This window comes from Etheostoma cragini, chromosome 4 (genome assembly GCF_013103735.1).
Source record: "Etheostoma cragini isolate CJK2018 chromosome 4, CSU_Ecrag_1.0, whole genome shotgun sequence".
In the NCBI taxonomy this organism is placed as follows: Eukaryota; Metazoa; Chordata; class Actinopteri; order Perciformes; family Percidae; genus Etheostoma; species Etheostoma cragini.
The window spans coordinates 16019264-16046446 of NC_048410.1; the positions used below are offsets into that span (position 1 = coordinate 16019264).

At 38.3% G+C, this 27183-nt stretch overlaps 1 protein-coding gene across 1 annotated transcript; it reads right to left on the minus strand.

Moving 5' to 3' along the window:
• Positions 1-591: 591 nt before the first annotated feature.
• grm2b (glutamate receptor, metabotropic 2b) lies at positions 592-27172 on the minus strand. The gene is made up of 6 exons (XM_034869191.1): positions 26492-27172; positions 21762-22386; positions 7964-8801; positions 6284-7347; positions 3033-3243; positions 592-1624 (listed from the first exon to the last, which is right to left on the minus strand). Exons 2-6 carry the CDS (start codon positions 22269-22271, stop codon positions 1551-1553), a joined length of 2697 nt encoding a protein of 898 aa, XP_034725082.1. The 5' UTR covers positions 22272-22386; positions 26492-27172; the 3' UTR covers positions 592-1550.
• Between the last annotated feature and the right edge of the window lie 11 nt (positions 27173-27183).

Genomic DNA, 27183 nt, shown 5'->3' on the forward strand with positions numbered 1-27183 from the left:
AGAAACATCCTGTCTAAACCAACAAAGACTAATTTCTTACATCTTATGATCCAATTCTTACTTTTTTGTTTTACAAATTTTTGATATGGAAAAAAATGGAAAAAAATTACAAATAACTCTATAAGCAAGCATAAAAATGTTACTTGTTGGAATAATTACATGATTTTACTGTAACTATCACTATCTAGAATTTACAGTTTCATAAGTGTGCTGAAATCCTTTTAACTACGATTACTGATGTCAATGTTATATCAGAAATCACATTACAGTAATAAGCCTGGTTAGTTTAGTATTTGCACTTTTGTCAAAGTTTCAGCAGGTGTCCTCTTTTCACTGGTACATAATTAGTTCTGTTCTTTATTCAATACTTTTTACATAAATGTTTGGAGGGAATACCATTTCTACCATATTTTACAGTTAAACAAGTACATTTTGCTATTAAAGTAACGTCTGGATAGGCCGCAGACTTATTTAACGCACATTTAATCTGTAAAACAGACCAGGCAGACAGTGGTTGGGTTGTTTGTAGATGGATATTAGAATTTAATATCAAGAAACTCCAATGAGTATAAAAGATGATGAAATTCCAAGTTGGGTGAATACATTTTATAGGCACTGTACATATATAATTTCACATACTAGACTAGTAGTTACATCAATAGTCACAGCTTAGAGATCTATGCATCAAATACAAGTGTTGGTGATTGAGCAGATGAAAAAAGCATGCTGTGCCTGTTGGGTGTTAAAAAAAAAGTAACAAAGTTAACATCTTCAGCTTGTTGCTTCTTCACTTTGGTTAAATAAGAAGCAATCCAATATGTTGATTCCACAAAAGACATTATGTTAATTTGGTTTTGAAGTGGGGAAAAAACTTCAATCCTTTGTGCCAAAGCTGTTATTGTCTCTGAATTGTGCCAAGAATTGCAAGGGTGAACTCCAACATAGCGGTATTTCATCTTTTAATATTAAAAAAACAAAACATTTTATTTACATAAATTACAGGAAAGCACAAACTGTTTTTACCAGTCTACATTAACACGTCCTTTTATATTGCCTAGTTACCTACTTTTCATCACAATCACTATGGTTAATCACATATTTTATAGGACAGAATGGCTATGTTTATTTCCTAGTATATATATTTTTTTGTCTACGACATTTGGATATGTTCACAGAACTGTAAGTACAAGATAAGAATAGCCTTTTGTTTTGTTTAACACTATTGCTTCACAACCACCCATTTGACAACAAGACTCTTTAGGACAAGGCACGATGCATTTAATCACATCTACTGTATCTGTAAACCAAGAAGATCACAGCATATTAAATCTATACAAAAAGGCTTTACAATTGATACATGCTGCTCGCTGTAGGAACATCATTTAGCTTTCACAGTTAAAGAGTTCCCCTTGCCACTGTCAGTCAGCCTACCCAGACAGAGTTATCTTTCTGCAGCATGTTGAATGGCATGGGGGCTCGCTCATACACGGCTCTGTTTGATGGACGGGTGATGGCACGGTGTCATGGTGTGCTTAGAGAGGAACATTTTTTCACAAAGAGGATGTTGTAGAGTCTACCACCTCGCGACCATTACAAACTGCTGGCACGTAGTTAGAGGCTGATCCTGGGAGAGGAAAATCAGTGGTGTTAGCCAAGCAAAGGTTTTCACTGCTAAGAAACATAACTGATCAGAGACCAGATTGTGAGCAAAAGTCAGAAGCAAAATTGCGTGCTGGTTAGAGCTAGCTTCTTTCACAGTTTCAACATTTTTACAAGCTTAGAAGTGGAGGAAAGTAACGAGTAACTATATTTACAGTATTATATACTAGTAGTCTAAGTAAGTATACTTAAGCACATTTTTTAAAATACTTAACGTTACTTGAGTGCTTCCGTTTTGGTTACCTGATATGTCTACTCCACTTATTACTTAACATTTACTGTGTACAACTACTTTACTGCCTCGGCTCTGCATTCAAAACATACAACCAGCTGATAAAATGCATTGTTGTGCATTGTTACAGATTAAACTACTCACTTTACAGCACTAAAATGCTACTTAACACATGAACGCATCAGTAACAATACTCTGATATATATTGTTACATTAAAGATTAATTTCAAATGACTAAGATGTCTTTAGTCCAGATGAAGTAGTGATGGTTGAACTAGACATTAAGCCTTTAAATGCACAGTTGTAGTTAAGACAAAAAGCAGTCTGAGCTCTCCCACACTCTTGACAAAAGAAAAACACTCAGTGCACAAGCAAACTTTGTGTCTGTGTTTAGTTATTAAGTTGGTTTTGTGAATTAGTTGTGTTTATTAATGAGCTTCAGATAAGAGTTACTCTTATCCAACATGAAAAGAAACAATGACTGAATCTTAATTGCTTAGCCACACTGGTGCAAAACCAAAGAAAAATAAGCTGAAAAAGCGTACAGTAATGCAGGTTTTTAACTTATGGTGGTGCTTTTGATGTATGTAGTTGTCTTTTTGATCGCATTGTTATTAATTCAAAAGATTTTAAAGATTGACAACTGCATTACATTGCCATGGCCCATGAGCCTTCCTTGTTCAAGTTCAATCTGTTAACCATTTCCAACTTTAATATCTATCGTACATGTATCTTTTTGAAGAAATTTGACGTTTCATTAGTACAGCTTACTTAATACATTTATCAACTACAGCTAATATTAGGATACATTGTAAATCTTAGAGGGGAGGTTTTACTTTAAGCCCTCTCTGTTTTTACCTCTCCTGCACAATCTATGCTATTTTGGTTGTTATATACTTTTGTTTTCATCACTTACTTTTTGATAATAAACTAAACTAAATTGTGTATGTCCTATTTTGGAAACATCAACTGTTGATAGCTATGGTCGTTGATAAAATTGCATAAAGAAAAATACATTTCTATGATATGGTCAAAATTTGTGATGAAATTTCCAGTCAGAAACATTCATTAACATGGTTGCCTTTGTGCTGGTGTTTACAATTTCTTCACAGTAATAGACAGTACCAGATGAAGAGGATACCTTTAGAGTAGTTGGAGCTGGGAACAGAGGCGGAGGCAGAGCCAGTGGCAGAGGCAGACACTGTGGCACTGAAGCGGTTGGCTGTGACTCTCAGTGAGGCCACATTTTTCTGGGGCTGAAACAGGATGATGTGCACTTTGGGGGCAAAGAGGCAGCCGAGAACCACCGAACCACTCAGACTGACGGAGATGCACATGGTGGTGGTCTGCACCTGTGAGGAGACAGAGAGTGTGTGATGATTATTACTATATCAGTTGAAACTTGGATTTTCTCCTTTTGTCTTTAAAAAAAAACTAATGAAGTTTGTTCAAAGGCCTCTTGGCCACGGCACTCCAGACACACCTGTTACTTCACTACAGCCTGTAATCCAGGCAGTTCTCACAGTTTGATTTGTGTCCTATTTTGGGGAGGACAAATATTTAATCCAATCAGTGGAATTCCCTCTTGCCCCTTTTGTAGTTATCCCTAAATAATTAAAAAGCCTCTCCCAAAGCAACCATCTTTTTGTACAATGTTTGTGTGTGTGTGTGTTTTCATTTACAGTATATATTTATATAAAATAATTATTGATATATATTGTGCACCTTCTTTGCTGATCATCATATCATTGTCTTTCAGCACACAAAAAACCTCTCCTCCTACTCTCACCTTGCCTGGCTTCACACAAGAGTCACAAATTATCTTTGTGGCCTTCATCTTTCCTACCACATCCTAACTACTCAGTCATAACCATAATTATCTTGTAATGCAAATAAATACATAAATATTTAGCATTATCGTGTTGGCCTCTTTAGAATGAAATGGTGTAGGGTTATGTCTTAACTGCAACTTTTATTGGTTTCTTGTTTTCAAGACGGCCATTGTTGAAAAACATTTAAAAGAATGTATGGCCTTTAAACAAATGTTTTTTTCAATTCTGACCTCATATGAATATATATCATCATGTGCTAAATTGTATTTAGTAGCTAACATTTTTCAAATATTGAGGATTTGTCCTAAATTTGCCCAAAGCTGCCATATTTTGCAGTCATACAGTTATTATTGTAATTATTTGCAAATATTTCCATGTTGAATTGTGTATGTGTATACGTGTGTGCGTGGGTGCGTGTGTGTCCGTGTGTTCGCACATGTGCATGGATGTGTGTGTGTGTGTGTGTGTGTGTGTGTGTGTTTGTGTGTGAAGTTTTAAATTATGAATATTAGCTATTCTAACTGTATCTGTATGTAGATAAATATGTGGGCAAGAAGAGTAATGTGGAATAAGCACAGCTCGCTGTCCTGGAAAGTCAGGGCCTTGTTAGTCATATTTGAGCTGCTAATGTGAGCTGACTGCTGGGGTCATCTTCCAGAGCAGCATCTCTTCCCACCCCACTGGTTACCCCTGCAGTCCAGGAACTTCTATTTGCAGAACCACAGCATGATGTTTAGGAGGGATTTCCTAAACACACAACACCAGCACTGCAGAAATATGCAAAGTCATTAACTAGTGAAAAGACCATCAAGACTGCGGGTAATATTGCTTCACTCTTTTGTCTGCAGGTCCTTATCTCTTTATACCATGAGGCTATTTCCATTTAACAGTTCTTTATATGAATAATAGAAAATAATGTAGAACTGTATGAACCCTTCTGTTCTTACTTTAAAACTGACAACAAAGAGAATGAGGTTGTACTTTTACTTAACTCAGTGCCTTTTTATACATTGTATTATATCCCTTAATTAATGTTATGTTTTTGTTAACTAAATACAGCATTCCATATTGTTTTTCAACAGATGCATTTAAATTTGGATATATCTGCATGCTATCAATTATTTTCTATGAAATTATTTTTATTTTATTTCCATACTGCAGTTTCTTATATTTTATTTAAAGTAAAACAAAATGTATAAATGAATGTATAGTTACCCAATATTTAGTGCTAATATGTCAGGCCTTGACTATTTACATACTGATTATGTTTCAAATAAGAATGAAATGTACGGTACATGCAGATATTTGCCTAATAAAAACATTTCTGAAAGTAAGAGAGTATCTGTTTCCATCTATGAAACCTTGAGTTCATCATGATTCACTGGCCAACAAGGCTAGTCTCTCATTAGAATATGTCTGTGCTATCCAACTCTAATTTTAAATGTGGCAACTGAAACTACATCCATTATTATTGGTGTCACACACAACCAAACATCAAGGTCTATGTTACAGTGCCAAATCTCTCATTCTTTCAACAACTCTTTTTATTCTACAATGTTCGGCCAGTCTTATAAATCCCACTAGGAATCAGGAAAGATAAAGGTTTTTGGTTCATGGTTTGGGTGCCAGGAGGGCTGATCACTACAGACATGAAAAGCCTGAGGTACCTCATGATGATACAAAGCTTGTGTGATCTATACCTCCGCCCAATCGGTTTGCAGAACCATGGCCTTGTTACACACCCTGACCAAATGTTGTGGCAGTAGCCATCGGTGCTAATAACGTACATGGCCTGTCAGCTTTATGCCTGTTGTTATATACTACATGGATACATGAAATTGTCCTTGCGGCTATACATTTTCTACTTGGAAAAATTACATGCATATTCTTGTTTTTGGCCCGCTGCAGCATTTCCAACAAGTCTAGTAATAGTTCAGCCCATTTAATGTCATTTGTATGTCAATAGCATTTGTGTAAATGCAAAAGCATTTGTGTAAATGCAAAAGTCTCTATCCCCCTGTAACAACTCTGCAGCTGATATGTCATTTTCCCAACTAACTCTTGTTGAGACAGTGCCACAAAATAAAACAGCACTCCATGTCCTTCCTTACAATCATATTTAGTACAGGTCACAGTGGTATGTGGTGAGTCACTACATAGGGCCAGTTATGATTTAGTCTTGGCATCTATTAACAAAGAACTGAATATCTCCAAAAATCATCATTTGCACTTGAAATGTGTCATGAAACATTTAGTAATGCCACGATTCAATGAATCAGTTTGAGTCATTAAGTATTTCTATCTTTATATTCTAGTCTGATCTGTCTCCAGAATCTTTGTTCTGGTCTTGAAAGATCCTCCAGCCCACATGAAATGAAAGCTTGCTCTTTCATGAGTCAGTCTCATGACAGTGATCAAATGGAATGTGAAAGTGACACCTTCCATAGGAATAATACACACACTAGGGATTCATTTATATACTTTGTTTACAGTATTCCACAACAGTGAGCTTTAGACATTTCTAGAAATATAAATTATAAAAACTAATTTTCATAGTTACCCTGTAGTCGCTGGCAGTTACATAGAAGATGGGTTGGAAAGCAAGCCAGATGATGCAGGTGGTGTACATGGTGAAGCCAATGAACTTGGCCTCATTGAAGTTTTCAGGGCACTTTCGTGTCTTGAAGGCGTAGACTGTGCAGAGGAGGATAAGGATGCAGTTGTAGGTGAGTGACAACAGCATGCTTGAGTCCCTGCTGCTGCACTTTAGGGTGACAATGTCTCTCCTCTCCGGGCTCACCTCCTTCTGAACCCCTGGCACTTCCACGAGCAGCCAGATAACAGCCACCAGCAGCTGGCAAGAGATAAGAGCGCCGCAGATCGCTACCTGGGAGGCTGGGCTGATGAAGCGTGGTCTCTGGGCTCCATCCTTCACCCCGCTGAAGATGCGAGCAATACGGTTGGTCTTTGTTAGAAGAGCTGAGTAACATACGGCGAATGAGGTGCCCAGGCCAAGTCGACGTAGGGTGCAAACAGTAGTGGAAGGTTTGGTTATGTAGATGAAGGTCATGAGGTAGCACATCAGCACTCCCAACAAGAGGATGTAAGAGAGTTCACGTCCACTTGCTTTAACTACAGGCGTCTCATTGTGCTTGAGGAACAGGCCCACTACTGACAGAGTACACAGTATACCAAGGCAGGAGATGGTGACAGGCCCAATGGCCCACACATCCTCCCACCGGATGTATTCTTCAGGAAGATCATAGCATCCAGTCAAGTTAGCCAGGGGCCACTGACCGAAGCTGCAGTCAGCACAGGTAAACTCATCCTGCAGGTACTGGTAGGGCTGACAAGGGATACAGATCCAGCAGCACACATCTCCAGGCTGCATGCTCTTCACCTCGTTCTTCCTGCAGGGGTCACTGCACTGGGATGTAGGTGGAACAAGGTCAGGCCAGGGTACCAGGCTGGTGTTCAGGGTCAGGTTCTGGTCCCAGTAGCCCACCTTCCTGTAGACAAACTTCCCCTCTTCTTGGTGGTAATGAAAGATGTTGTAGCGGCTGATGCTGTCACCAAAAGAGTCAAAGCGCACCATATTCTGTGTGTCCACAGGTCTGAATGGAGCTGTCGGGAAGGAAAAATATAGCAACATTGTTTTAAAGGATCCATAAGAGACAATAAGACAAGGATAATACAAAATAAAAACACTTTTCAATATCTAACTCAGTTATGTGATGTTTGTATATACACTACTATGCAATTCTTCACCCTGCTAAAGGATGGTTTATAGTAGTAATATTATTAATAACACCAGTGGAATTGTACTTTTTATTAGTATTGTCATAGGTTTTTAAAAATATTAAAATGAAACAAAAATATTAAAGTCACTGTCCTTGTAATGTAATGTGCTCAATTGCTGTAAATACTCACCACACTCATTTCCTGACATTTAATCCAAATATGAGTATTCATTCATTCAATCAAAATCAAATATTCTCAATATAGTATGTTCTAGGTTGGTGTTTGTATTATAGTTTTTAATTGAATAATAACAAAACCATTTTCAGTGCCGCAGAAGCAATCAATTGATGTCTTAATCCAGTGCCATGCTTAGTTGTGCCCCCTGTTGGCTTTACACTATAAATGTTCACAATGAGCTTAATCACGTTCTCAGCTATTTAAAAATAGAATTCTTGTTTCAGGGAAACATTTTGTCTGTGTTCCTTGCTGCTGTGCTTACCTTCAAACTTGGTCTTCAAGATGAACTCCTTATAGAACCTCTTGCCGTTACCTGGTTTCATGGCATCACAGATCTTGGATGTGTTGGAGCATACAGCTTGCCTCATGTTGTGCAGAGCATAGGCCATGGCATAGACTGCATTTACCACAAACATGATCTTGGACTCCTGCTCAAAAGCCCCATCTCGTAGACTGTGCTCACTGCAGCCAGGTTCCTGGAGGCTACAGCCAAAGCGGTGCTCCCAGAACTCTTTAAACCATGGGTTTCTTGTGTTGGTGTATGGGTTGAGCTTGGTGAAGTAGTCTTCAAACTCTCTAATTGGATAGGAGGCCAGCTCGATGGTGAAAGCCCTGTCTGCTGCCGTCTCGCTTCCCCTCACCACACTCTCCTGCGCCCCCCATCCATCGCTGGCCACCCAGGTGAACGTGGCGTTCATGCGAGCAGCAGCCACCAGCAGCTCACGGGCATCTTCACTGCGTGCGAAAACAATGACCACCTTGGCGTTGGACTTTTGCTGTAGAGCGCGGATCACATTATCGTAGCCCTGGCGGTTCATGGAGCGGCTCACTTTGGCTGAAGTGGCAATGCAGATTTGGCGAGTGCGGGCCTCCTGTTGGAAGGCATCAATGCCCGTCTCCCCATAGTCGCCCTCTGATGCTACTGTTGACACGTAGGTCCAGTTGAAGAAACGCAAGATCTCGGCAATGGCCTTGGCTTGGTAGAAGTCAGGGGGGACAGTGCGGGCAAAGTAGTCATAGCGGGTTTTATCGCTGAGCTTTGAACTGGTGGAGGCATAGCTTATCTGAGGGATCTGAAACAATCGCAGGAGGTTGGCCACCTGCACAAAGAGAAGGTAAATATTCCATTAGGTCACTTTTATTGGCTCTAGTGTCATAGTATGGAATGACACAATAACTCTCTGTGGGTTCATCAATACGAGCAACCTCTGTCACGTCACACAGGTAATTTTATCCATTGTTATTCTAAAAATATTGATTATAGCCAATTTAATAGATCTAAAGTGATACAGTTGTTATTGTTTGTGCAGATTACATGCATAAAAAGTTTTTAATTTTACAAAATTCTTGTGGTAAAGTCATATTAGCTTTCTTTTTACTGTCTTTCAAATTGACATTTTCTTACAAAATGCTGCTACATTTCAAATCAAGTCTTGTTAAGCTTTTTACTTTTCAGCTTGAAGATATCCATCAGGTTTGTTGGTGAAATGGAGCCCTGAAAAGGTAGAGCTGCTGTCTGATGTGCTTCAGCTCTGAGGCCGAGACTGGCAGCGGAAACAGCGACCATTCAATGTCCCTCTATCTCAAACTGTTTACTCTGTCAGGGATCCACATCACCAGCAGCTAGTGCCACAAATCCCTTCACAGAGAGTGCCAGATAACAACAGCAACAATGGTGCAGAGATAAGTATTTTTGCGGTTTTTAAAGCCATCCTGTCAAGTCATTAAAGTCTCATGACAGTTTCTGTCAGATCTGATGCCCACCTCACCTAGACAAGTATAATGATTTTTCTTGAGGAGATGCTAGTTGGTGATGCTGAGTTGAACAAGGCAGGATGATAATCTATAAACTGAAAACACAGCGAGGCATCCGTGTTGGACACCAACACGATGAAATGATTGTCAGAGTAACATAAAATCAGGGCAATTATTTCCCCACAAAGCATCACGAAGCTAACTATAACAGAGAGCTGGTGAAAACTTGGCATTTTGTAGGATTTCCTCATGAGACACAGTGGTGATTAGTGAATAGCCATTAGTTTCAATATGATTGCACCATCCCTCAGGAATCGTTGTTTGCCTGGACACTTCCCAAACATGGCATCCCAATGGATGTAATTGGAACCTTCCACACTTACACTGATTCTTATTAAAAGTATCGTGCTCTATTACAGCATTTTCATATCTTTTTTTATCAGTGTTTTAAGCTGTATGTACACTTGGATCATATTTTTCTACATTTTGTGCATGCCCTGAACATGTTACTCAACAATATTTTTTCAGTCATTCTAGCACCATGACTCTACGGGCAGAGGTGTCAAGTAACAAAGTACAAATACTTTGTTACTTGACAAAGTAACAAAGTATTTAAGGTAATAGTTACTTACCTTACTAAGTTAAAATTGTAGATATCTTATTATTTTACAGCAGACCTTTTACTTCTACTACTTACATTTGGGGGGGTGGGGTAGTGCACTATAGGCCCCTGTGGCACGGCCTGAGCTTTTGTCCTTAATGGAATTTTTTTTCCCCTTATATACTCTAAGTAGTTTTGAAACCAGTACTTTTACACGTTTACCTGAGTAAAAAGCTCGAGTTGATTCTTCAACTTCTACAGAAGTCTTTTTAAACCTTAGTATATATACTTCTACCAGAGTGATGAATGTGAATACTTTTGACACTTCTGTATTGGGGTGCCAAATCTACTCTGTCGGTCAGTTGGTCAATCACTTTGGTCCAAACTGAAATATCTAAAAAAAACTATTGGATATGTATATGTGGTGCACACATTTATGTCCCCCTAAAGGTGAATTGTAATAACCTTGGTGATCTGCTGACTTTTCATCTAACGCCACCAGCAGGTAAATGTTTTAATTTGTCTTATCATTATAATCTGTCTTCTTCTTTATCTTGTTTTCAGCTTCACCTGTATTTGCTAAATTGCCAATGTTAGCAACGTAACGCTATACTTTTTTAACATTGATTAGCCATGTTCAACATTCATCTTACAAACGCTATTTTTTAAATTACAAACAAAACAGAGTATAATCTAATACATTAGATCTACATCTAATACCTGCGTACATTACTGGACTGAGACTGAGACTACTTGGCATTGAAAGAGCAATGCAAACACACATTTGCATCAGAAATTACTGACATTAACACAAATCTTCAAGCAATCATGCGCCTCAAGCTAAAACACCCCAAAGACAAGAGCTAGGGGAACACACAAGCACACTACAAGTTCTTGAGGGCATGAATGGAATAAATCTGATTTATTTAGACAAGCGCACTGCACCCTGCAGTACTACACTCCACTGTTAATAGCAGAATAGAGGGTAGAGGTCTCATCAAATTACCCACTGAGAGACGTGATATCTGTTGTTCTGGTTTAGGAAACCTGCATTTACTTATTCATTATGTTGCCTGGGATATATACAGTATTTTGTATGCAGCAGAGTAATATATAAGCAGCCACACAGAGTCAGTCAGTCATTCACACTTGCATAGTAATAAGGTGGTTTCCTCTTGCAGGATTTTCAGACAGGCAGTTGGCCTTCACCAATAGATTCTTGGAGAAGCTTGACAGCACACCTTTCAGGACGTTACTGGAGTGTGTGACAGTAACCGTCTGTTCATCCTCATGTGGTGTGTCGCCCTCGCTCTTTCCATTGACAAGTCAGATAAGAACACAATCACAGTAGCCTACTGGCTCAGGGGTATTATACTGTAAATGTGCTCTCATTGCTTGAGACTCCAAACTTTCATTCCTTAATTAAGTCCCGCCACTGTTGACGGTAAAGTGTGCAAGGAGCTTTGACTTTGACTGATACTGACTTATTCAAGACTTACACTAACCTTTATCATAACACATACCCAGAACTCTAGACTCTAGAGCCCAGTTTAGCTTGTTTGGATTATCAATGCAGTATTTTGAAGCACCAATTAGGTGCCCTTCATGGTCCACTGGTTTAAAATTCAAAAGAGGTCCTTAAATGTGGCATACCATATCTTGGACCACAGTGTTTAAAAAATAATTAGACAGATTCACACCACAGCTTCCCTGTATTAGAAGGTCTGATTAGATTTGAAGGCACACTGTAGTGTATATTATAATATAGTAATATAGATATGCCCTATTAAATGCATTGATTGTACAATATTTTACACAAAAAAAATAAAGCTACTGCACAAATAGCATATGACATTATTTGTCAAGGCTTGCTTGGTAGACAGGGACTTAACGTCTACTCCTGGACTAAACATATTCAATATTCAATTAGTTTTTAATTCATTCAATCACATTGAGTGTAAATTCATGTATAGGTATTGTACTAATACTGTATTGTAGCTTATGTCATATTCTTCATGTTGACGAGAGATTGTGTAGAGTCAGTTTGTTCGGATTTCACAGTAGACGGAAACTAAGTTGCTGGTTTTCTGAATGGGATTTAAGTGCCTTTAATTAAATTACATTTAGGACTATTTATTCATATCTCGCACTGCACTGTAACTGCAATTATATTCTGTAAATTAAATACATTTTTATTGTTATTATTATTATTATTATTTAGATACTGTGGTCTTTTATTATTTTCTTGTGTGTGTTTCTTATATCTTGTTTTAATGCCTTTTATGTTTTATGCAATGCAGTCTGAATTGCCTTGTTGTCGAAAGGTCTTATATATATATATAAACTTGCCTTGCCTAAGATCCTAAACAGAATGATTTATGGGCAGAGTTTTACACTAAAAGGCTGTTTTCATATTCACATGCCAAAGGAGGAAAGTTTCTCTGTGCTCACCTTAAATCTGAAATGTAAGGTCAGAGCAGTATTTGTCATGTTACAACTAACTTGTAAACCAATCGTGGTCCAGTTTGCAACTGGTGAACACAAACACTGCGATTCGACTTTTAAAGGATGTAGTCTTGTGTCCAGCAGATCAACTTTCTATATGAAGAAAATGTGCATATTCTTACATATAGGAATTTTTAATGAGGGAGAAGTAGATGTAGTTTTAAGAAATGTCACGTGTTAATATGAAGTCCTTTGTGGAGAAAACATACTTGGCAGAAATTATTATTCAAAGCACATTTTTTTCAATATTCTAAATACTGCCTCAAGGCGATATTTAACTAAAGAATTGCATTTATTCTGGACAACAAGAAAACACTTGAGAATCACATATGGTCCCCTTTCCCTCACATTTAGCATCACTTTTACACTTCTCTATGTTCCCATTATGAACACAAGCTTCCAACAAATGTATTACATGACAGCCCGTCAACAATATTGGGTGTTTAATGTTTACAGCATGCTGTGTTTAGGTCTACAGTCATATCCCACTATATGGTAGAACTTTCCTGTGAATCTACTGCAATAACTAAGTAAGTAATACTTTAAAGTAATTATACATGTCAAAAAAGGTAAACTGCAGTGAGCGCTAATATTTCAAGGACAAAGGATACAGGTAAAATGGGAAAGTGAGATTATATTAGTACTGGTGTCTAGCTTTGGAACAAACTAATAAATATGGTATGTTTGTCAGTATCTGTTTAGTCGATATCATCATCACAAAATCAATAGAAAACACTGCATGCAAACAACATTTTAAAGATCCTCCTCTCCTTTAGACATAATAATCCATAAGCTATCTGAGTTTGAAGTCAATGCTTGGTATGATGTGTATAAGATGCATCTTGAGGAGCAGTATTATGGGATTCCAGGATGAGACAGCTGCATGGGCAGTCTCTTACTCATGTGTCTGTCATGATGTTTTTCAACATAAAAAGTCCCTAAGGTCCATGTCAAGCTAAGCCCTGCAGTGGATACAGTAGATGGCATGCAGAGTGAAACTTCAGGATGTAGAGTGCACCAACCCTGCCATTTACTGAAGTTCCAGAAATACATGCCATGCATAATGGATTTGATGCACATATTTACTAAGTTTGGTGCAATGTATTCTAATGAACTGTAACTGGTGGAATTAACAGCAAAACATTGGTTACTAAATAAATGCCCTGTGTGAATCCATATAGTGCCCGTTTAATCGCATGCAAGCACGACAACAAGCACAACATTGACATTAGGTAACTTGTTTATTGATGTTATGATTTAATGTGGTAGATGAAGACATATTTATTTAGGTACTCAGTGGTTAATATCGAGTTGAACTAATTTAAACAATGTTTATTCTCAGTGCAGTCTAAATGCAATCAAATTCCCCCCCAAAAAACAGATGTTGTACAAACAGCAGCCCCAATTTTCTGTGCCAAGCTCCAATTTGAGAATGATCTAGTACAGTTTTGAAGATGAGAAATTATTTCTGTACAATCCAAATCACACAAAAATGCAGCAAGGAGGAGCTGTTTGGAGCAGTTTGTGAACAGTGTTTTCTGTAAGAGATGGTGAGTCCCTTATGGGTGGACTTTTGACTATTTTACTTATTAAACCTGTCACATGCACAATTAAGATAAAGGGGAAAAGCCCTTAAAATCTAAGCCTGTATAACTGAAGTGGTATCAGTTCCAATAAAGATATGAGAATCCATATCTTATAATTCCAAGATAGCATGTTGATAAATCATTTGAACATGATTACTGGCATAAGTGGCATGCAATATATGAAACACCATTACACCAAGGAACACCAGTGTGACTTAATTAAACCTTTAGCCAAAGATGCCTTTTCTGTGCTCATATACTAGTGTGTTCTCTCTTAGACAATTTGAGGCAAACTCAATCCCCAAGTATGAATCTCTTCACTATGATTGTGCTCCATCCGAAGCTAATTCTTTTAAATTGGAAACAGGATCAACGCCTTCACAATGCTGCACACCTCTAATGCAATGACTCGTTTGCAATTGTTTTTGCCAACTGATATCTCTGCTCCAAGAATATCTATCTGTTCATATCACTGCCAGTAGAGGAAAACCATAGCAATAGACTGTTATACAGCCTGTGCCATTTCATTATATCTGCTGGATCAGCTACCCATCTGTCCTACAGCTGATGGTGACTTTTTTTTATTTGAAGCAGTTTTGGTGGATCCTGCCGGCCTCTGTTTTAAACAGGATGTAAAAAGGTGTAATCCTATTTTTCTATAAATTATTTGTCCTCAACTAATTCAATCAATTGTCCTTCTAGACCATACAAAAGAGAGAGAATGACTACTGCTCCATGATTCTAAATTGTGTCCATGCCTTTGAACATATCCCATTAGCTATCATTTTAATACATAAACACTCCTGGACCCTGCACCCAACTAATCCAGCTCTTGAAAAGAAATCAAATAACCGTGTATTCCCCAAAATGTCTAACAGTTCATTCTGATATTTACAACTACAACTACTGCTACTGCTACTGCTACTGCTGCTACTTATACTACTACTACTACTGCTGCTAAGGCTACTGCTATCCTAATTCTTTTTGTTGTTTTCATGGGAATAGACAATTAACCCTGTCTCATAGAAATTACATTCATGTAAGACTAATTTGCCACAGCAAATCATTTATGGACATGTCTTGGTACAATGAGAAACGTTTCATGTTATACCAATGTTTTTTATGTAGACTACAATCTCTCATCTTCTTGTATCATCTTATGTTAAAACAAGATAAGTATTTTTTTTAAGAAGATATTTTTAAGTACACATAAAATGAATGGTGAAAACATGGATCACTTGATATTATAAATGAGAAAATAAAACCTAATTTATATAAGACAGTGTTATGTTTTAATTTGAAAAAATGGGTGGTGATAAAACTTATATGAGGCCCTGTTTGGTGAAGGGAGGGGATAGCACATTTATTGGCAAGTAAACTCAATGTGTGCTGCATTTGCAGACACCCACACACACTAACATAGTGTAGATGCACACATACAACAAAAGCCCTAACAAAAGGGATATCAGTTTTATTAGTGTGTGTCTGCTGCGTTGAAATATTCAAAGCAGCACACGCACATAAACAGATTTGTTTTATACATAAGAGTCATACTTCACATATTCATGTCTGTGGGTCAGAGCTGCAAACTAATATTAGAGCTCATAGGTGTGAACGCAGCAGCAGAAAGAAATGTCTTGATCTACTTGCATGTGTAATTTCTGGAGAAGACAATTCTTCACATTAAACTTACATATTTTATTTCCTCCCACCTGCAAAAACAATGCTCACCACAAGAGCGACCTTTCGAATCCACTCTCAAGTACAAGGTTACATTTGAGAAAAATGTTCCTCTTTATAATCTCCTTACCTTGAAGCCTTGAAATATCACTTCTAGCCTCTAGCACTTGTGAAATAGACCTAAAAAGTCCAGTAATTTTTCACCGTTATTGAGACTGGTGTGATCCTGTCACACACTGTTCTAAATAGCAGCCGCAGGTTCTGAGCAAAGACTGATAATGTATTCCTGTGATACCGTGTGAAAAAGACAACAGCTCTATAGACAGACAAGATGAAGAAGCATCTGGAAATCGATAGGCTTGCAGTATCATTGACCGTGTGGGGACCTGACTCTAACCAACCTTCCAGTCATTACAATGGTTCCCTTCACTTTGACTGACATTCTGATGTGCTAATTAGAGAGCCGAGCTGTGTTCTCCGAATGTGCAAAAAATTTCCAGTTCAAAAACAACAGTCTCTAGGAGAGGAGGCGAGGGGAAAAATTCAGACATAATATCATGATAAACAAGAACCTTTTGAAGTTAACACCAAAGCAACGATTTTTTTTCCCACCAGAAACACAATAAAGATAGAACCCTCTCCAGTTCCTCTGCACGACACATAAACAGACTTAATAAACCACTGCAAACCAAAAATATTAAACATCAATATATGGCAGGACAGATATGAACTCTTGTGACCTGAAATTGTTGCCGACCTTCCCTGCAGCTTCAGCAGTGGTTTTACAGAGTTTGGTAATGGTCTTAAAGGATTTAGTGGTTGTTTTTATCTCTTAGGATATTACATTTTGTGGATACTCGAGTCTCAATAACTATCATCTGAGGAAAGAATGGCTCATACAGTACTGCAATATTACATGGAGAAAGGCGATCCTGCAAAAATTCCATAGTTTTTTAGTAATTATTACTACACAAATACTTAATGCACTTTTCTTTTTTGTTTGCATGTTTGTTAAATTATTTCAGGATGTGTGCAACAGTTTGAGTGTGGATTGTACAAAAAGTAATTTGCGTATCGTCCATGTTAAAGACAAAGTTGGGATTATTCCTCTTAACAGATTTCAGCTTTTACTGTGTAAGTTTTAACGTTTTGTGGCTTGTGAATTTGAAGCTACACATCTTTTAAATGTAATTTTGCAGGAAAAGGTGTGGGAATAGTTCAAAATGGTTTAATTGTTCTTTTTTCTCATTATGGCTCAATTTGGCTTGGTGAAATGTATAACTGTCAAATGTGTAGGCTGGTAGGACTGAGTCATCATAGTCAATTCTATTTAAATGACATCCCATATGACATAAAAGACCGTTTTCACAAAATGCGAAGATTGCAGGCAATACAACATACACCAAGATGAGCAAAAATATGATGAAAGTCTCTTGAATATTGCTGGGCTAATTAAGAAGGCTGAGGAGAAACTGGCTCGTCTCCCACCATCTTTCCCACATCTCATCCTTGGCCCCTGTCACAGGCAGTGTCAGGCTCCTCTCCACACGCAGGTGGACACATCCTTGCCAACCAATGGAGACGCCCCCCCACAGATGGGAAAAGCAGCTTTTTTTTAAAGTTCCTTTAGACCATCCCTGGCACTTCTCCTGCTCAGTTTTTTAACGCTCCTCATCCCCACAAAGTGCTTCTTTGGGATAAATAGGGACTGTGTAAATCAGTGACCTTTCAAAAAACTCTCACCATAGGCTTCTCTGCGCTCTCACGGGTTGGTTCATTATAGCGGCCAATGGAATTTAAGGGTGCTAACAAAGAGGCTGTTGAGTGCTGTGACAGTAGAGGTATGTATTCAAATTCAATCTCAAAAGCATTAAGATCCTCTTTGTGACTGTATGGTCGCTAAAGACGTATTCACAGGGAGACACACAGTCCTTTTCATGCTTCTTAAAAACATGCTGTTCTTTTGTCAAAGCATCATAAGTGTTACAGGAGGAGAAGATCTATACTCTCCACTTCATTCTAAGTGGAGAAACCTAGAGTTTACAGGAGGCTTTGAATGACGGTAAGGTGGAATCTCCTGTTCAGTCTGTCTGACTGTTCTGTCTACTAGTGTACCCTCCATTCAACTTCAACATGCTGACACAAAACATTCATCATTACAGATTCATCACCACAGACTCATGGCAACTTTCTAAGGTTGGATCATATTCAACATTGTTTTAGCAGACAGTAACATATAGAAGTGGCTTCAATGTTCAACTTATTCAAACAATTAGTGCTTCCCATATATTACTTACTGTGAGGAGATATGGGATATTTTAAATCAAATACAACTCCAATTTGCATACTCAAAAATTATAAAAGATTTGGTCTTTACAAGTATTTACATTAGCTATTTGGCACAACATTCAAATGGATGTAGAGACTTGTACAGATCATGTATTAAGAAAGACACTACCTGTAAGGATTCAAACATTGTTCAAAGGAGTACTTTCATATTTTGGGGGGAAAACATATTTGCTTTCTTTTCAAGAGTAGGTTGAGAAGAAGATCAATACACTCATGAATATTCTCCCTTTTGCTTTAATATGGATTAAACAAACAAGATAAAAATGTGTGAATTAGTTATACACATATTTTTGACTTTTGGACTGAGCCAGCTGTTTCCCAGTTATTCCAGTCTTTATGCTTAACTCAGCTAACTGTCTCCAGCAGCCTGATATCACAGAAATCTGCTATGTGAAATTGTTACAACTTATAAACACAGCATTGCGTGGCAAACATGTAATGTGTCAGAAATATGTGCTTGCCAATGGAAAGTCAATTAAGATCCTTTGTTGTGGAGGGCATTAGATTTAACACAGCCCTGTCTGAATGGGAGAAGGACAGGGTGGATGGACGGGTCAAACAAACAAGAGACTTTCTCCCAGGAGACTGCTGTTTGTGTCCTGTTTAAACCCAAAAGTAATCAATGACTAAGTTAAAATATGTAACACACTTAACTTACATCATGTAGCCTACATAACAAACACTTATGTATTTTACCCCAAACTTATGTATTTTACCCCATGTTCTTCTCCTGAACCTAACCAAGTTTTGTTGCCTTGACCAAATTGTTTCTAAACCTAAACCGCCACGTAATGCGGTGTTAAGAAGTCGTGGTCATTTCTTGTACTTTGGTAAGGCTGTAGCTCATATTTAACAGAGAAGCACGTGTGTTAGCTATCTTCTTATTTAACTCTCTTTGGCAAATAAGGATTTCACAGAAATCCAGTCCTTTAAAATTACAGCTAGCGATAAGATTTAAAAGAAATGTGATTGTTTAAGGAAAACAACCAAAAACAAGGATGTGTGCTACAGTACATGGGTGAATTGTTGTAGTGAGAACTAACAAGTCATAGCACACTGCAAACTGATTACCGAGTTAAAAGTCTCAAAATAACTATATTTCCGCATTAGTGTGACACAAGGACTTAGCAAGACTTAATGGCTGAGAGCATTGTAAGAAGTGCATAGAAATATTAAGATGTGGCTTCTGCCTATTCATCTGTGGTTTTTGACCTTGTGGCATATTGTTTTCTATTTGGCTTTATTATTTATTTATAATACATTTATTTATTAGAAATGAATTGCTTAACTGAACATTTTCAACAGCTATACTTACAAGGCCATCTTCGTACAGTCGTGTTTACACTTAGGCTGCATAAATACTGTTTATTCATAAGCAGTGATTCAGTCATCAGGAGCTCCAGGGGTAATAAAAAATATTCATGTTATGCTTAATGTATGTACATTTCCAACATTATCTAGACTGTATGTGGCGGGATGAAATTGTAAGATTTAAACCAGCCACTCTCCAGTGTCCCTGAGTGTGATGTCACAATAATAATGTTAGGGAGCGGGGCCAGAACCTTTACCAACCAACCACTAAAGTTTCCTTAGAGCTGGGTGTTGAGCACTGGAAACCAAATACATTTTTGTGAAAAAAACAACAATGTATTGCATAGACACATTAATTTATACAAAATCCCACCATCTTCTATTTGGTCATTGGTCAAATATAAGAAAATACTAAAATACCAAATAATGTAGAAAAAATAATACTTTGCTTTAACTATTCAGATATATTAAGCAGAATAAAAATGGTGTTTTTGCAAGATCAGGTAAATCAGCATCATTGTAACATATTTTACTAAATGTAATAATATGTTTTATAAGTGATTTTCTATTAGCTGTGGTCAACCAATCGCTACAGGTGCAAGCATAAAAAACATGGAACTGAACTCATTTTATGAAAGGAAATGAGGTTTATTTGACTAAAGAATTAGGTATGTGCTACACCGCTAACGAAAAATCATGTTTATATGTATATAGTTTACTGTTCCAAAGCGTTGGTACAATTTAAAAAATAGAGCTTAATATCTGTGTGTGTGTGTGTGTGTGTGTGTGTGTGTGTGTGTGTGTGTGTGTGTGTGTGTGTGTGTGTGTGATAATGAATGTGTTGTGAACTTAATGGAGAGTTAATGGAAAGTGTAACCCAATTATACCTACACAATTTGTCTCACCAACACTCGTGTGGGGGCAATCAGAATTAATTAATTATGCTCAGCTGCATTGCCTCTGGCAAACTTTCATACGTGTGTGTGTGTGTGTGTGTGTGTGTGTGTGTGTGTGTGTGTGAAAGGTCAGTTTTCTTTGTTAGGCGTAAATGAAATCGCTGACAAAATGATGTTTGTCTCTGTGAATGTTGATGCTTCAAACAGATCCCAAGTGGATTCTTACTTAAGCAGAAGCACACTCCTGCTCAGTAGAAGTGGCGAAGCAAGGCATTTTTGGTAATTATCTGTATTTGTGAAAGTGCAAGTGAGTAAGTGAGTCTGTATGCATCACAGTTCTTAACATTACATGTCATTTATCTCATTTATCCAAAGCAACGTACAATTACTATATATGTCAGAGGTCACACGCCCCTGGAGCAACTAGGGGTTAAGTTTCTTGCTCAGGGACACATTGGTTGATGTTTGCAGTGGGAATTAAACGCACACCACACCCAAACCAAAGGCATGTATCATATCCAATGCGCCATCACCATGCAGATTCAAGATTTTAACAATCCCCAAGTACCAGAATAAAACACTGGATGAAGGAATGATTTAATGATTCAATAAATTCAGTGTGGACTTGTGAGGTATTAAAGTTCGTCAAGTTGCAAATTATTTGAGAAATACTTCAAATTGCAAAATCACTGAAATATTTGAAGAAATTCTATAATTACAAAAATAAAATTAAGAAAATGCAATTTAATGTAACGACTTTGTACAATATAAATGGCTCCGCTCTGACGTAGTTTTAAGATTAGATCTCAGCGATTGGATCACGGTTCAAGGTAAGTGTGTTCCCACCTGTCTGTAGAATGTGTCTTTAAATGCGTCCTCAGTGACCACATGTGATCAGATCTCACTTCTACGCAACATGTGCAATTAAACGCATACATCATTTCCTGGTTGTGTGTGTTTATAAATGTCAGTTGTTCAGCTCACATGAATTTTACATTGGAAAAGGGCTACGGATAACTTGAAAAACCCCTGCCTACAGTCTGGCTGTGTGCCAACAGAAGGATGTCTACTGACGGACAGCGGGACTTATGCAGGAGAGAAAGATGTTTTTAAAGGTCTCAGTGTTTTCAGCTCCCAGTACAAGGTGGAAACTATGTATGTGTATGTGTATGAAACAGGAATATTAAGCTAACCCAAACATTGCTGCTAGACAAGAAAGTGAGAATTAGATTCTGCAAAACCCTGGATTTACAATCATTTACAAGCTAAAATAGAAAATCTTCATGTCTAATGCCAAGGTTTATTTTTTTTCTTGCTTTTTGAGGAATCTAAAGGTTGTGGTTATGGCTTGTAAGATAAAATCATTTGCTAATTTACCTGAATTGAAACATCACTATAGGATCCTCCAATGACCCCAGAGATGGCGAGTGGAACCTCGTTTTGGACGGGTCTGGAGCCATCTGGGCAGATAAAGCCTGGATCATGCACCTTGGTGAGGGAGGCCCTGACGAAATCTAGAGACTGCTCCAGAGCATAAGTGTCCTTCGAGCAGCTGTCCAGGATGTGGGCCCCCAGCTGGATTCCGGGAAGGATGTGCTCGCTGGAGTTAATCTCATCAAGTGCCAGCAGCATGGCTTCCAGTCTCTGGATCCCCCTCGCCTCGTTGATCTTACCACAGTCCTCCATCCCATCACCTTTTTGGTGCACTGGGAAAAGGCCTCCAATCACCAAGTCCCCATCCATGATGATCTCACGTTTGGCCGCAGGTGGTAATCTGGAGATGTTGGGCAGGACCCCTGATATCAGCAGCTCCAGCAGGAGCATGTAGAGAGGCCAATAATGGGCCGAATTGGCCAACGACCCGGGGCATAGCGCTACACTCAGCATGGCAGGATCAGGTAGCAGGATTCAGCTGGCTGAAGTACAAAGGAGCAGAGGTTTACAGCGTCTGGAGGCAGATCACTTTTAAGTCTTCTTTCTTGTGCAGCATGTTTGATATTTCCTGAGTGAATGAAAGAAAATCTAAATTACCAAGTTAATCAAGTATGAAGTGTACATGATTATCTATCTATCTATCAATCTATCTAGCTATCTAACTATCTATCTATCCATCTATCTATCTATCTATCTATCTATCTATCTATCTATCTAAAGTCTTTATTGTCCCATAGGGATAATCATTCCGTTTCATTATTTCTGTTAACATATCCTGGTTGAGTGTGTTTATAAATGTCAATTGTTACTCTCACATAAATTTTACATTGAAAAAACACTGCTTACAGTCTGTTTGTGTGCCAACATAAGGAACTTTCATCTATCTATCTATCTATCTATCTATCTATCTATCTATCTATCTATCTAGCGCTCTTTTTTCTTTCTTTATTTTCGGGTTTAACAGCATCCATGGGAAGAAAATACAATTTACTTTCTGCAATGAGGAAAAAGAACTATTTACAGAGTAAGACTAAGACCATATGTCTCAAAACTTTTCATCCACAGAGTTATTAAAATATAAGAAACAGACACACCTAAGGCATACAGCAGTTTATAAGCTTCAAAACTTTCCTTACAAGTGGTTCTTTACTGTTTTCTTATAGATTTTTGCCAGAACTCTGTTTGTTTTTTCTCGGCCTAATGCGATCAGAAGAAATGTTACAGGAAAATAATGCTTTTATTGGACAGTCTAAACCCAGGACTGTTTTCTCAGGAAGCTGAAATTGGGCTTTGAATCGTATGAGTTACTTTTTAAAGTAAAAAAGAAGTAGAGATTTTTTCAGCCATGCACTTCGGGATTTCTCTGTGAAATCACTCAGTTATCTGAAAAACAAACTCTGCCGAGTGACCACATTAAACGTTTATTGATATTTAAGGCACCTCTCAAGTGAAGCGTTATTTCCAATCTTACAACCGAGATATCACATAGATGGCTGTTCTCTGCAATGGCTGGGTTGGACTGCCGGAAAGAAGGCAGTGAGAGTTGTACGCTAATATACTGTAGATTCCTATCATGTGAAAGTTTCAGGTTTACAACTCACCAGGAGTTTTGTCTGATTCGGTAGGTGGGCAGCCTCAGTCATAGTGCTCTCAGAGAGAGGAAACCAACTGTGTTTCTTTCAAACAACCACACACAAATTCAGTAAACACGTTAATTTAAGCAACCTTTACAAAGACACAATGGACTTTAAATGACCCATAACTTAGTCTTCGCAGAAATCTTATTAACTCATCTTTATCATAGAATATTGTCTGTAACGTTGTTTTGGATTTAGTTTGAATCCAAGTTCCGATTTTAAAGCCGTTAAACTGATACACCTGCAGAGCTTGACTGTAGTTCGTACTATAGAATGTGCTGCCGCTCCCCATGTCATAACTGTAATATGCAGCGGGGAGCTTATTATTGACCTTTTCTATTCTGCCAATCAGTGTTGTCACTGACAACACTGATTGGTAACATTACATTAAGCGTGTCACTTGTAGACACAAATGTATTTTTATTTCTATATCTCTAGTAGCTCTCTTAACAGTCATTTTATTTATTCTGAGTGTGTCCTGTTTCCTGTGTTTACAGAGGCAGAAACCTCTCACCAGGGGTAACACCAACTTCTGCAGCTAAAGATTATCTAGTTTATCTGTGTGTGTGTGTGTGTGTGTGTGTGTGTGTGTGTGTGTGTGTGTGTGTGTGTGTGTGTGTGTGGTTGTGCGCGTGTGTGTAGACATGTTTTCGCTGGGACATTTGAGGAATATCCTGTGCCATTCCAGGAACAGTTCAAGCTACAAAAAAGAGAAACAGTGTAATTACTCTCACTTACACACCTAATTACAATTACATGTCTTAATGTGTGAAATCTGTCTGAAACCTGAGGTGTGTCTTTGACAGTGTAGGTGCAGGTGTTTGATATTGCTACGCCTTTGCCCTATTATTAGAACCAAGGTTAGAATGCAACTTGAAGGGTTCAACATTAAGAGTCTAATTGCTCCTCTGTGCTGCTGGAGCAGATGGGGGTTACATGGTTGCAAAGACTAGGTCACAGTATGAATTAATGGTGCAATAAGGAACATCCAATTAGGCAGGGCTATGCAAACTAGGGCAAAGTGAGGCTTGAGGTCCAAGAGATCTGCTCAAAACCTTTAAAAAGTGCAAATAAATGCTGGAGAGGTTAAAGTGAAGACATGAAATACATGTATCATATTTCACTTATTAAATGTGAGCAGTGATATTAGTTCACAACAGGCTCTGCTTAGTTGTAAAGTAGCCCATATCAGTCCTCAATCACATCCTTAAAAACCTATCTTGATGTAGACACCCTGTCACACTAAGCAGCTGAGAGAGTCACTCGTTCCCCAGATGTCTGAGCACAATATTCCCTCTAAAAGAGAAGTTTAAAAAAAAAGGCAGTGTGAATTACTGAGATTTCAACCATCAGCTAATGCATAACCGCTCCCACCTAGAAAAGAGATGATTTTGCCAACAAGATGCTTTGAGAACACCCTTCCTTATTGCCTTATTTTCTTATCCAAATATAGGTAATGTGTAATGTATGACTCACTGCAGAGTGGCTTTCTGCAAAGTTGGTGATTGGCACGTACAATTGTACTATGTACATGTGTGATCTTTGGAGAAATACGATATTACTCATGTTTGGAAAATGAGCTGAAAAAATGATTGGAGGGGCGGGGGGGGTGAATGCAGGATAAAGAGCTAAAGTCTAACCACCTGTTTGTTGTTGTGGACAAATCCACTATGATCATGCAAAAATCATCAAATCTATTTGATGTGTTATTTAATACTCTGATGTATAACAATGTTATAAATGATCACTTCACCAACATCACCTCAGGCGTTTAAGCTTTGCCCTCAGGTTTGTTTTGTCATTTGTTGAAAACGTAGGCCTACATGACATTTAATTTAGTGTCTAATCCCCTATACATGAATAATAAAGCCTGTTGAGTAATAACAGCCTAAAACACAGCACTCCCGTGAGATTTATCTAAAATATTGCTGTCCAATGATTACATGATAAACACTGATAGGATAATAATATATGGCGGTGGTAATCATTTTTTGCTCATTATAATGACAACGCCACAAGCTGGATAATGGACAAAGTGTCATCCTTCCTATTCCTACGATTTTCTTTGCATGTAATATGACACTACATATTTTTTACATTTGACACAAGAAAAATGTCTTGTGGCCAACCATTTAACAGTATACAATTTAATGATCCTCTAACCAGCTGTACAAAGCAACATGCCGTATATTTACAGGTAATGAAATCCAAAAAGAAAGTCCCAAACTGCAGCCACCATAACTCTACTAGTGATTTCCATACTATGTCATCTCCAGTAGGGACACATTATCTGGATCCACCTGGACTTGTCAGCTGAAGGAATTAGGATGCCTGTGGTGGTGGCCAGCAGCCGGCTAGATTGTAAAACTAAGCATGGATCAAGTGCACCAAAATATCATCAAAATAGCAAAGAAAATTCAGTCAGCCTGCCCTCAGAAACTAAAGATTTCTAAAATGTAGCCAGAAAACCTAAAGTTTCCAAATTGAGGAGGCTACTGAGACAACATGATATGAGAATGAGAGACTACAACAGGTTTTTACTGTACTTTCATGAATTGTGAAAACTGAAAACACCCCAATAACTCTCACAGTAGGATGCCTTTATATCTTTTAGGGCGCTGTCTGAAAACAAAAGCTCTGATTGGTTGAAGGAAACCAAGTGCAATTTAAGATCATGCAATTTTCAGTTGAGACAATTGTGACTACTGAATATTCTCTCAGGTGTTTGATGCTTTATTGATAAAGTAGTAGCCTACACAGTATACAGGCTAGATCCAGTTCGGATGCTAGGAGAGCTGAATGTGTGCCTTGTCAAATTAAGTGCAATAAAGAGACATATGTTTATAACATTTCCATGGCAGTTAAACCGGGATCGCGGTGTAGGCTACATGATCAAATCCAATCATAAAGAAAAAACAATTAAAATGCAAAGGAAATGTCGGACAGGAAAATACAGAGGCAAAGTAGACAGACGCGGAGAAAACATAGACCTACCACTATGTTGAAAACAAAGTTTTTTAAATGAAAATGTCTTACCTGGTTGTAGCACTGGATGTCTTGCCGGATAGATCTGCAGGTCTCGTTTCCACAAGCCGTGCGTCAATACACAGACAACGTGCAGAGCTAGATGTGACGAGCGGAGTCCAGATGTTGTTCACTTTGAGCATGTTTGCCAGGCAGCGGTTTGGATCTGTCCTTGGTTCTGAAGTGTTCGCATTGGCAAATCGGACAAACTCCTCTCAGTGCTCTCCAACTTATGCCCGCCAGCCACCGTACAAACACACCTTCAGAACGGAGCAATACAGCCCGCCGCCCAACTGCTCATGTGTCCATTCGCATCGACTGTACTGATGCGCGACGGATTCTTCTACTTATGCCTGCCAGCTGGACTGAGAGACAAGTGAATCGAAATGAATCGGGGATTCCACTTTTGTTTTGCGTTACACGTTTGTCTTTCGGGAAGTGAGTCAAATCAACTTCAAAACAAGAGCTGTTGAGGAATCCTAGCGCTCGTGATGCAGCCCCTCTGTGCAGCTCCACAGCTACGAGTGCACCAATCGACGCTGCGCTCGTGCCTTTCACAAACCACACTGTGTCTTCACACAACGTTTGTTTGCATGGCAGCGAGTTATAGCACCGACATTGGCAGAACTTAACATGCCCTATGTAAATGTGTGCTGTTTAGTATGCAGGAGTAAAGAACACGACGATGAAAGTGCATTAATCAA